The sequence below is a fragment of the Argopecten irradians genome, chromosome 1, assembly GCF_041381155.1.
Source record: "Argopecten irradians isolate NY chromosome 1, Ai_NY, whole genome shotgun sequence".
Classification (NCBI taxonomy): domain Eukaryota; kingdom Metazoa; phylum Mollusca; class Bivalvia; order Pectinida; family Pectinidae; genus Argopecten; species Argopecten irradians.
Window position 1 is genome coordinate 59,909,936 of NC_091134.1, and position 13,620 is coordinate 59,923,555.

A 13,620-nucleotide genomic window follows, 5' to 3' on the forward strand; every position below is an offset into this window, starting at 1 on the left:
TTACGACGTACTTCTAAATAAACGATCCCTCTGTTTAGTTTCGAATTCATGTCCATTAACGCATGCTTACACGGTTAATCATTCATTGTCTTACGATAGTTATTATCTATCTGTAACACTTTGGCGTACAGATGTTAGATCAGAGAATATATCAGAATAACATATATGCACCCAATATGCACAAACATAATTCATCTAACAGCTGTCCACCTAATTATTCTCATATGTACCTGTCTGTAATTAAATATCTATTTTGGATACAGAGTTAATTGAGTGATAAAGTAACGTCAAGTTTCCAAGTTAGGAAGTAGATGCATAATCAGATACATTAATGCTTCGTTCACGTAAAAATGAATTGACATATAAACATCTCGCTTCCAATTACAATTTATCATAGGTTATTTATGTCTGTTTCCAGTACACTTTAATGCTATTATAACCGAAATTTCTAAAAACTTATATTCATTTTTTTATTCTTAACAAGAACAATTTTCTCCAATACTTCACAGTTTTTAGTTTGAGGGGAAACTTATTCAATCTGCAAAACAAAGTATCTGCTGCTCTGCATTCAACAAGCATGCTTTTTCCACAAGATATACAAGAAGAGTTAAGATATCCCTATGCACTTGACAGATTCGTGTAAGATTTCATTATTCTCCCATACTTCACAGGGATATCCCGTGGTTGCTAGGGAAAAGATATTTCTATCTTTAACAGGGGGGTGTAACACAGCTCACACGCGATAGACAATAACGTGACGTCATCAATACATGCGGCATAACTGCGGCGCGCATTGTAGATGACGTCATCAATTAATACGCATAACGACGTTCTTGCGATCATGGTTCGATGAAAAAGCTGGAAACCTAGTGGAATGTCATCATTTTTTATTCTAAGTATGGGAGAAAAAGAATCAAACATGGGTCTGTAAAGTGGACAGGGATATCTCAACCCTCGTGAAAGATTTTGGCCGTCAACCCTCGGCAAGCCTTGGGTTGACCGGGCAAAATCTTTCACTCAGGTTGAGATATCCCTGTCCACTTCACAGACCCATGTAAGATTCTATTAGTCCCCAACAGCTTGTCTGAGAGTGTACTTCAAGCATGTAGGCTGGCTGTGTGTTAAGACACCGCCGGAGTTATTACCCGGGTGTATTTGCAGATTCTTTATTTCCTGATCCTGCTGGTATCTATATTCGCTCACAGAAAATAGAGATCGAGATTCATTTGTAGGGTCCGATCCCTGGGGTCCTAGATTACCTGTGTTTCTTGTCTTTTCTTTGTGAGCTCAAGGTAATTATCTAACTCTAATAGTATTATATATCTCTCTCACTTCGGGGAGTGTTCTTAGGAGCGTGAGGCGAATGCCAAACACGAATTCGGATTTTGGTTTGGATTCAAATTTCACCATTAAAAATCCCCGCCCTTAATGGTTTGGTCATTATGATTGACGCATACACATCAAAGAATTGCCTATTTAAGACCTTAACAGTTTACGTGATTGGTTTCCTGTGCAATGGTAGGTATGTATATGTACACCTTATGCATATAAGGTTACTTAACTAATGTAAGGAATTAAATGAAAGATATAATGACGTTTAGTAATGCCACCCTATTACAGTGGAGAATAATAAAAAGAGAATTGAGTTGTGATCGTCTTTCAGGCAGGCTTATTTTCCTTGTGAATCAATGACTCCAACTATATTTAGTAGTCAATGTACAATCTTGCAATTAGGGATGTTCCTTTTATGAGGTGAAGCTAAATTCCTGATGCAAAAGCGATTTACAACCGTTATGATTGCATTGGTTTTCATACCTAAAATAATAACTGATTTCTCTGAAAACAAAAGGCCTCGGCAGATAAAACTACCATTATCCAAATTGATGTTATTTTTTGTTTACATCGATTGATGAATTATCAAATAACAAACAGAACATTACAGATTACCAAGTGCATTTATAACTAATAATTAAAACCGATACTGGTGTGGTATTTGTGGATTCGGGGTGCAGCTTCAGCAGACACAGATTCTTGAGTAGGGTCGTGTGTAGAGACGGATAGGTCGTGTGCAGGCGACACCTTGACAACCTAACAAGGTCAACCAATAAAAGGCAACATAAGATTAATTTCCGGTGTTGATTGAATTCAGACGAACCAGACAGCAGGTTACGTATTGTATATTATTGTGAGAGAAACATTTATTTCGACACAATAATTCATTCATTATAATAACGTCTGCAAAGATGCAAGAATTTGTAGATGGTTTTTCATGTACTTATATGAAACCATATAAATATGTATTCAGTTATTCTGTTCATGCAACTGTCAACCATCTTCATCCTGCAGCTACTTAAGTTTGCGATTTTCATTTCATTAATATTCATTTTCACTTGATTTCAAAATCAATTCGCAAAATTAAATCTCATCCAATAAAAATGAATAAATATTAAATAAAACAAATATAAACTTACAATAAATGGAAGAATCCCATGGCATGCGAGCAATATAGTAACAAAGTTGGTTTAAAGTTGCACACACAAAGATGTTCTTATTAACTCTAAGCATCATACAAAATTTCCATTAGAAAGGGATTGGATTAGCTGAATGTAATAAACTCTGATCTCTCAAATATCTTATAAAATGAAACCTCATGCCATATCCCCTTTTGCTAAAAAAGAATGCAGCGTTTTGCATATTTTACAATTACGTGGAACGATGCAGTAACTTTTAATGAGGGCAGCACATTCTTTTCATCTAACTATGCTGTGATATTTTGTAATCCTATTTCCATGGCATGCTTGGAATGCTTCATTCAATCTATGACATAAAATGTAGGCATACACTATGTTAATTCCTCTGGTTTCTTCTATTATGTAATGCAGTTTTATTAAGATCAAGAAGATTTTGAAATATTTTTATCTGAACAAATTTAAACAATAATGCGCTAAAATTGAATAAAGTTAGTTGCATTTCCGCTCATTATATTGAGTAAATTGTTAAACAACCCGTCGTTTCTAAGGTAACAAATGGTTCATTGAATAAAGTGTTATCCGCGAGTTAACTAAATAAGTGTTAATTAATTAATGAGTAAACACATCCACAAACACTGGAAGGGGGCAATCATATTTGATTTAGAAAAGATGGCTACTCAATACCCGTGAAAAGCTTGTAAGGTTTGACATTGTTTGAATTTTTATACATTCTGGAGTCAAAATTAGCTGTTATTGCACCGACTCCTCTAATCCTCTGTTTATAAATGAATATTATGATATCCATCAAAACGGTGCCAATTTTAATCATTAAATAATGCAATGATAAAAACATTCTTTTGGCTACATTAGGTAGACAGGTACTTAAATTCCAAATATATCTCAATGTTTGTTTGTGAAGATAATAAGACGACAGGAGATCTGCCTGACTTTTAGCGATGTGTTTATAATGTGTGTTTTTCTTGAGTTTTGTGATATATATATGTACTGTATTGATAGTGTGTGCACCGCTGATGTGTTTTGTGTTCTGGCACCTATAAATCATACCATGATTCCTAATAGTCCTAATTACAGCTAATGGTGAGATAAATCATACATAGATGACATTGTACGTTTGTTTTATTATTACCCTGTGTGCAGACATAACAGGCTAATTCCGTATACTTTGTAATAAATGAGAGCAGGGCTAATGATGTAATTTCGTCCCGTACGTCGTTTTCTGTAGTCAAAGAACTTTGGAGATCTGTAAAGACTTTTTGTACTTTAGCAGACAAAAAGCGTGAGAAATATAGTCAAGTGATACATTGTTCCGTTCAATAATTTGTTTTGTCACTATCCATACTTCTTTGTCTGTGTGTGAACATTGGAAAGGGCCATGAATACTGTGTTCTTTCAAGTAAGATTTCTTCTCAAAAGAAATGCGATTATTAATTCAATAACCGTATTCATAATGGTTTGCGATATGAAATGTTCAAATGTTACTTGCAAATTTTGTTTTGATATCAATTGCAATTTTGTTTTGATATCAATTGCAATTTTGTAAATTAAGGCGATAATTAACTGAAAATATTGAAAATATGTGTCCTTTTTCAGTTAGAAGTAATAATTTGGTAAGTTGCAGGTTTTAGCATTTTGTCCTACATCAACATGACCTACTTTTCCTGATACGTTAAACAATCATTGGATTGTTTAGTGTTAATTTTGAGGCTGATGTGAATCTTATTTCAATTTCCTTATCTTCCTTATCTTATCATCACGCGCGTGACTATGACGTCAGTTATGTCTTGTCCCAGTGCTCCAGTATGATGTGAAGATAAACCATTCATGAGCAGGCCACATCTCGTCAACTTTCTATTACAAACTATCCTATCGAATGAATGATGCGTCGAATAACTTCACATAAAATTGCGGCCTGATGATCAATTCTGGCTCATCAATATTGTCATTTTTCATTATCGGTTGACAGTAATCACATATATAAGTGTATGGTCAGCCAATTTGGCTTTAGGAATGGGTCATCTTCGTCGGATTATTCCCCGTCATGTATACTCGTGTAAAAATGGGTCATCATAAGAAGATTTCTCCCACTTTTTGGGGGCATCGATATATCGCAATGTTTTCATTACTGCAGAAATCGTGATGATCAGGACAAGTTGTCCGAGACCAAACCTGATTGCTACATTGACCAAGCTGGTCAGTCGATACTGACCAATACGTCTCGGCCAGCATTGTCCACCATTACAAGAGATCAACGCTGATATCCTCTTCGTCTGTCAGGCCTGTGACATTTGTGTGACGTAAGTGACACATTCCGGAAATCAAGTGGAATTATCACAACGAGGCTGGCGGACGCTAATAATTGTTCTGCCATCTGCTGACTCTGTTTTTGATTCTATATTGCCGTGAACTTTTCATGATTCCGTAAAACTTATTCTTGTAAGTGGACGCTATATAAAATGAAAATATGAATGGCTTATGTATATTGTAGTTTGTTTGTCTCATGTTATCTACGACAAATGCCGAATCCCTTGTTCATTGAAAACCATAAATCATATTGAATCATTGTGAAGATGACCCTGGTCAAAAAGATTGTCAAATAGAGTGACTAATCTTACTGGAAACACTTCGCTGGTCTGTTCTCGTCATCCTGATGTACAATATCACATATATCATATATCACATATATATATATATATTCCGATTTCAGAAAGCGTCTATACAGTGGATAAACTTCAAGGCTTTACGATTTACCGGGTGACAAAGAGGAGCGTTCCTTTTAAGATATTTTGGCATTGTCTGTTCTGATAGACTGCGGTGCCACTTATCCTGAAAGGCATCAAGCATTTACTACCGTCGTACTGATATACAAGACAGAGAAATTCAAACTGTCGCCTGTGTATCCCCAAGGAAGCCACAGTAATTAGTCTTGCAGATATTCCCGTCATAGCTGATGTAAATACTTAAACTAGTGCCCATTATATTGATAAGCATCGTCATAATGATCTAAAACATTAATCCTTGAACAGTTTGTCTAGACAGGATTGCGTAACATCTGTAAAAACAAATATTGACATTTCTTTAATACAGAAAACATCATCTATGCGATTTACTGAACGTATCTATATTGAAAATGATATATCGTAAACATCTTTTGCGAAATCTAGTTTGCAAGTGACACATACAGTATCTACATTGTGGTTGGTCCAAGTCTGACTGCCAGCGTGGGTATAATTGATATAGGTGTGATGATGTACGGTTAGATAGCTAGGAATGCTGATTATCTCAAGTGTGGACTAATGTCTAACAATAGTTGCAGAAACAGATGCAGTTGTCATTATCAACGAACACGAAAAGCGTGTGTTGGTAGAATTTATCATTTTAGAGATCCTAAATGTACATCTATGTTCGAGGCCAAGGAAACATTTAGATCAACTGATGGGTACACTTCATACTTTTGTGATATGTGTATATTTTTCAATTAAAGCAAACATCTTTCTGGTCAAGATTGAGAAAATGTGTCCGTTACATCATTTAGGGCAATGCACTGTTATCTGGGGAAACATGTTACACAATGAAAATTACTTGTAAGCTCTCATTTGGACCTGTTTCGACTGTATCAAAATATATATCTTCATAATATCTCCATACTCTCTTTTGTTCAGCTTTTCTCTTTGAGAGGACGAATCTAATGATTTCACAGACGATATTTTGCGTATCAAAACGAAAAAACAAGACGTCAGAATTAGTATCACATGTATGTCACATTATATTATAGCGACGTAAAGCTGCAATATTAAACGATAACCTTGTGATGTTGAGTTCAAACACAAGAGAAAATGTATGAAAGGCATCATGACTTTGATATTACTCAAAATTAAATCCAAATACATTTTAAGTAAAACTTAATAAAATGCATTATACATTGTATAAGTAACAGTATCGTTTGAATAAGACCAGATGATCCACAAGATCATGTATCCGATCGAATTCTGATCCACGTCACTAATCACTGATCAAGTTTATGCTAGATCAGGTAATATAATTAACTAACTACAAGGTATTAGAGCGTGCATTCAAAATCTGTTTACAATCTTGCGATTAAGTCCTACTTTTTATTAATTTTTATATCCTATTCCACTTTGTCAACTTTTCTGTGGAAAGCTATGGCGGCAATACATACTTCAAAACAACGTAACTAACTGTCGTTGGATACCATAAATTCATCATTCAATATTAAACAAATTTTATCTTATGTCGAATATCAGAACAAAATATAACATTCGCACACTAGTCAGTACTAGTGGTATAAATTACTGGGTGCAATTTTAATAGCTTTACATGGAGCAACTTTAAAAACGTGGCTTCGGTGATTAATAAAACGATGGTTGTGGATTTTTGAAATGCTTAAAGCTTTTATCCAACATCACATACCGATTTATACGCTCGTACGATTTTGATTTACCTATAAATTACAATAACGTAGTTACATCAAGTGCCAAGCTGGTCGTGTGTACGATGGACATGGCTTGCCTTTAATTAGATAATATGTGATTTTAAGTAAACAACAATAACTGGTGCTATTATTATTTCCTTTATTTCCTCCAATATTGAAGAGTTTACAGAAAATAATACATAAATAAAGAAAGAAACATTCTAACATACACAAGTTACACACACATATACATATCTATCAATACAAGAAAATACCATTAGATATTCGACTACATTTCGCCATTATCTAATAGCGGAGAATGCTTATAATAATTAGCTACAAACATATGTAGACGAGACAAATGATACATACAGTTTGTAATAACAGATATATACGTATCAAAAGTCTATATATAAGGCTAGCACAAAAACATACATAATACAAATACTCTGGAGTTCACAAGATTAAGCATACATATAACTTCAGTTGAAGTTAATACAATCAAATATTTGCCTAAAAAAATAAAAAGAAAAGAAAAAAGGTCAGTTATGGATACCACTTTGTACGAACATTTTGTTAACAATAATAATTGAATTTAGTCTGAAGTCTTCCATTTCATTTTGAGATAAATGATAGTTAAATAGTCCACCAAGAAGAACATGCAGTAGATGATATTTTGACATTGAATTGAGATAAAAAAACAAAATCTATATCTTTCACAGTACTGATAATACACCACAATTGGTCTCGCAAGTTCTCAGTGTGGCTACATTCAAGTACACTGTGCAATATGAGATCATTATACATTAGACCACAAAAATGACACAAATATAAATTTTCATTATCGCGCATTTCTACGCATATTTTAACAATTCGTTTAATGCATGAACTATACTGTGGAAAACGTAAAGCAAGTTTCCATATTGCATATGGTTCTATTCTTTCATGTAAAAGAGAAAAACGAGAAAAATCTTTATCAGCTTTCATCCTTTCACAAAGTTGAAACTGTTCATATTTTTTAACATGGGTATTTACTAAATGTTTCCATTTGCATTTGTTTGGAAATGTACCACATTTTAAAAATCCATCCAGTACAAAATACAAATCATATTTTTTCAAAATTTGGATAATGTCAGGGATAAATCCTCTGTTAAAACTGCACAATTTAAAATCGAAAAGACGTTTTATGAAAATTTCGCGAGTTAAAACTCCTATATCCATGGAACATATTCTACCAAGGAACAACAATTTTTTAATACTAATATACACTTCAATAGAAAACCAACCAATCAATGATGTGGACATATCTGTCCTTGTTCTTATATTAAAACCTTGTATAGATTTGACAATGAAATTTTGTGCTTTTTCTAGCATGTATACTTCATTTTTCTTTAATTGCCACAACTCACATCCGTAGAGTGCAGATGGATAAACTTTGCATTTAATAATCTTAGCAGTGGTCAACGGATTCAGGGCACACTGGTGAACACCAGAACGAATAAGAGACATTACGCCACACTTTAATTTAGAACAAGCACGTTCTGTACGTTGAACATTGTTATTTTTACCATTCAATGTTATACCAACATGAACAATACTATCAACAATTGGTAGTTTATTTTCATAAACTGTAACATTACATGAAACATTTGGCTTATTTTTGGAAGTAAATATGACAATTTTCGATTTAGAAGCGGAAAATGTGAACCTCCATTTTCTACTGTAGTTCTCACAGATAGAAAGTAAGTATTGAAGGTTAGCTACATTATTGCTAATAACACATATATCGTCGGCTTGGGTTGGTATATTTACCCGCGATGAATTAATTACCGAACCTTTCCCGCTGAATTCTACTTCATTAAGCAAGTCATTGATGAAAACGAGGTACATTTTTGCAGATAAAGAACCACCCTGTAAGATTCCTCTTTCCATTATTACTTTTTTCGACATAAAACCATTAAAGACAACATTACTGGAGAAGCGGGAATACATCTGTTTTAGAATGATCCATACCTTTCCATTGATACCCATTTGATAAAGTTTATAGAATAAGCCTTCTTGCCATACAGAATCGAAAGCCTTATTACTATCTAAAAAAGCAACGAGTTCATCTGATCCATTATCTAGGTTATAATTTATACTTTCCTGCAGGTTAAAAGAGGTGCATAAACTACACAGTTTTTTACGATATGCTGATTGATGTCTATTGGGAAATGTCCGTGATTCTAAAACTGGACTCAAACGGGAAGACAAAAGTGACTCAAATATTTTGAAAAATATTGGAATTAATGTAATACCTCTATAACTGTTAGGGTCGTCTTTGGGTTTCCGGTTACCTTTATATAAAGTGACTATTGTACCAACTTTCCACGATTGTGGAATATATTCGTACTTTACAATAAGGTTGAATAAAAACGTGATATGTTTTAACATAAGATTGTTGCAGTATTTTACATGCTCATATACAAGGCCATCTGATCCACCAGACTTGTTTGTCTTAAGACACTTGCAAATATCAGAAACCTCTTTAATACCGAATTCTCTGTCTAGAAAAATATCTTTGTCGTGTTTCGCTTTTTCAGACATATCTTTTACATGATTAAGAATATGGTTTGAAAATTCCGTGTCGAACAATTCATTAGGTTTATTTTGGAAAAGAGCGCTGAAATGAGAACCCCATGCTTTTGCTATTGCTTTTGGATCACGAAAGACTTGTCCGTTGTACTTGAGTTCTGTTTGAACCAATTTGGGTTTACTTGATTTATTTTTGTATAATTGCCAAAACAGAGCTTGGTCGACTTCGCCTGATTGATCAATTTCTTCAAATTGACGTCTCATGTATTCGTTAAAGGCACATCTCAACTTATTTCTAAACATACTTTTACAAGATTTGTAATCTAAGAAATAAACATCGTTTCCTCTACGTTTACCATTAGCTTTCCAAAGTTGTCTTTTACGAAGCACAAGCTTGTGATCACTTGTCAAATCGTCACTCCAATAGGGTTTCAAATGGCTCTTGAATTTACGTTTCGGAATGCATTCTTTTGATGCTAGTAGGAGAACGGATTTCAAACTTTCGTAATAAATATCAATATCTGATGTTGAGCGTATGTTTTTGGGAAAATCTACTGAATTGAGATAAGAACTAATAAAATATTTATACTTTTGTATTTTATCATTCTTTGCTGCTTTGCGCCAGTTGTATCTTAAAAATACTGTAGTGCCTTGTTTTGGCGAGACTCTTGGAATGGTAAAAGAACACAAAACAGGAAGGTGTTCAGACATATTTGCATCACATTCGTCTAGTACCTCAGATTTCTTTACTAAATCAACAATACTGTTTTCTACAAGGATATGGTCAATCATCGTACAATTGCCCGTGACAGGACAGAATGTATAATTAGGACCTTTACAGTCAACTTGGACGTTTATCGAACTTAAATTATTTCTCTGTAAGAACAAATCAAATACATCCGACCTTTTATTGGGTTGGAAATGGTACCTTGGACCACTGATTTTTACATTTAAGTCACCAATTACGATAATTTTTCCTTTGTCTGAGTAAACGGAAACTAGAGATTCTAATATATCAAGAGTCTCTTTAAAAACATCTAGATGTCTTGAGGATGAAGGCATATATACCACAAAAACATAGATGTTATAACTATCAGATTGTTGAATTTCACCACCAACAATACGTGGACTATCGGTTACAATTTCTTGAATATTTAAATGGGATTTGTAAAGCATGCAAACGCCTCCTCTTATGTTACATTTATATCGAAATGGGTCAATTTCAAAAACAGGTTTTACTAAGCTTGAATAACCACATTGACTAAAAGTATTGAAAAATGACATATTATATTCTCTCACCCAATGTTCGGATAGTCCACAAATATCAATGTCGTGTTCTTCAAGACATTTGAGGAGGTATGGCGTGCCAGCCATAACACCTTCAATGTTCCAACAAAAAATATTTAGTGTGCTACTCATGGTCGTTTTGTTCATTGATAAAAACTGATTTAGGGAGCCACTGGCGGATAGATACACCTTCCGGCCAGAAATAGGGATTTTCAAGAGTGTTGTTTTCATTATCAATGACGTTTACTTGAGCTGACGCGGTCCGTTTCCAACGCTTTTCGAAATATCTTAGAAACGTTACAGTAACGTTTTTCTCTTCAAGAAATTTCCTCATACCATTTTCTGAGGAAAGTTTTTTGTTTATACCATAAACATAGTATCTGCGTGTTCGTTTTCTTTGGTATGTTGTAAATCCAACGAAGTCATTTCTTTTTGGTTCTGACGCCGACTTACCGAAAGATTTACACACTGACGACGGAAAATGTACAGGTATGGTTGACGTCGCGTTCGCAGTTGAACCAATATCTTTCGTTTTTGGGGTTTTATTTCCAACAATTGATGAGTAGGTTTCGGCTAATCCGGATGACTCGCTATTGTGTTTGTGAATTTTCGAAGGTTCGGGGCTCTGTGGTTTGTTTTTTGGGGGAGAGTAAGTCTGTTCTAAGGCATCGCACGAGGGAGTTGAGATTGCTGCATTGGGCGACTCTTGTAGTGGAATAAATCGGTTAGTGACTTCAACTTGGTACATATCCTGATCAGCGGTACACTTTTGATTCTTCGCGTGTACCGGTATTTTGTTTTTCAGCTGTTTTTTAATATCACATATTTGTTTCTGTGTATTGTCAGCTGCTATTTGTAATGCGTTGATTGATTCTCCCATTGTATGAATGTCATCTTCGCACTGTTTTGTTGTTTGCATTGCATGCTTAAGTCTGTTTTTTATACTTTCAGTGCCATTTGACTGCTTGTCGTCGAACCTTCGAGCTATTATGCTACAGTCAGTTACTTTCTCGTTCATGTCATTCATGGAAGATTTGAGTTTAATGCCTAATCCTTTAAGTTCTCCTATCTGTTTTCTCAGTTTTGAGTTGTCTTGCTGTAGATCTTGAATTTCAGAGGAGAGAGTTGCGATGGATTGCTTCAATGACGAGTTATCATTAGCCCTTTTCTCCAGTGTTCGGTGTATGTCTTCATTTTCTGCTATCAAGCTGTCAATCTGAGTCCTCATCGATTTAATTTCGTCTTTGTAGTATTTGTTTTTGTCCTTTGACTTTGCTTTATCGTCACGCATTTGTTCCATTTCTTTTCTAAAATTCTCCATTTGTAACACATAAGTCGCTTGTTGAGACTTTAGGTCTAAGAGATCTGCGTTGACGGTTACGATGCTTTCTCTGAGGGTTTTAACACCTCCTTCGTCTACCGTGTGTTGTGATTTAGCCGTATGTTCGTTGACTTTCTTTGTCTTAGGAATTATTTCATGAATATCCTCTGTATATTCACCGGTCACTGCCCGTAATAATACAAAGCAGTCTTTAGCAAGTTTTTGATAGATCGGTGGGGCACTAGCTTTTCTAGTAGCTAGTCTCTTGCGTAAATACCCTTCTTTGACGGGGAAGTCGTCCCTGGCTTTCGCTATTTCATAAAGTTTGACTCTTAGCTGTTCAAGGTCGGGGACGCTGTCGTGGGTTAATTCACGGATTCTATCTATCAAAAGGTCTCTAGGGATGTCGATAGCTTCTTTAAGAGCTTCTATATAGGCCGGAATCTCCCTTGAGGGATTTTGGGGTGTATCCGTAAATAGTGATTCAACAGTTTCATCCAACGATGGGGTATATGAAAATGATTCTTCCATTTGTCCGTTGTGCCAAGTAAATGTGATGGGATTAACATTAGTTAATTCCGTATATGTCGGAGGTTCATCATTGGGTTCCATGTCTCGGTACAGTGGACTAAAAATAATAAGTTAGAATTTATGTTTGCAAAGTTATGGTCAGTTGGCAAAATACCTTGCCGAACTGATATCGGGAGATGGAGTTAGGTTTGTATATTTGTAAACAAACTGAGTTTTGACCTTACCGTACCAATGTAACACACAGGTAAGTATTCACGCATAGTCCAGTCCAGGTAGGTAGCGGTGAACACATTTCATCACAGGTAAAAACCATTGTAAGTTCAATCCGTCTTCAAAGTCACTTTTCTGAAACTTTCTTTGAAAAAAATGAACATATGGGTTTAACCCATGTTCTTCAATTATTCATTAGTAATATAATTAACTAACTACAAGGTATTAGAGCGTGCATTCAAAATCTGTTTACAATCTTGCGATTAAGTCCTACTTTTTATTAATTTTTATATCCTATTCCACTTTGTCAACTTTTCTGTGGAAAGCTATGGCGGCAATACATACTTCAAAACAACGTAACTAACTGTCGTTGGATACCATAAATTCATCATTCAATATTAAACAAATTTTATCTTATGTCGAATATCAGAACAAAATATAACATTCGCACACTAGTCAGTACTAGTGGTATAAATTACTGGGTGCAATTTTAATAGCTTTACATGGAGCAACTTTAAAAAACATGGCTTCGGTGATTAATAAAACGATGGTTGTGGATTTTTGAAATGCTTAAAGCTTTTATCCAACATCACATACCGATTTATACGCTCGTACGATTTTGATTTACCTATAAATTACAATAACGTAGTTACATCAAGTGCCAAGCTGGTCGTGTGTACGATGGACATGGCTTGCCTTTAATTAGATAATATGTGATTTTAAGTAAACAACAATAACTGGTGCTATATTTGTGCATTATAAAGACAGCTGTTTCA

General features: G+C 34.7%; 1 protein-coding gene across 1 annotated transcript; it reads right to left on the minus strand.

Annotated features, from left to right (window-relative positions):
• Positions 1 to 10,906: 10,906 nt before the first annotated feature.
• LOC138336839 (uncharacterized) lies at positions 10,907 to 12,715 on the minus strand. The gene has a single exon (XM_069286470.1). It carries the CDS (start codon positions 12,713 to 12,715, stop codon positions 10,907 to 10,909), a length of 1,809 nt encoding a protein of 602 aa, XP_069142571.1.
• Between the last annotated feature and the right edge of the window lie 905 nt (positions 12,716 to 13,620).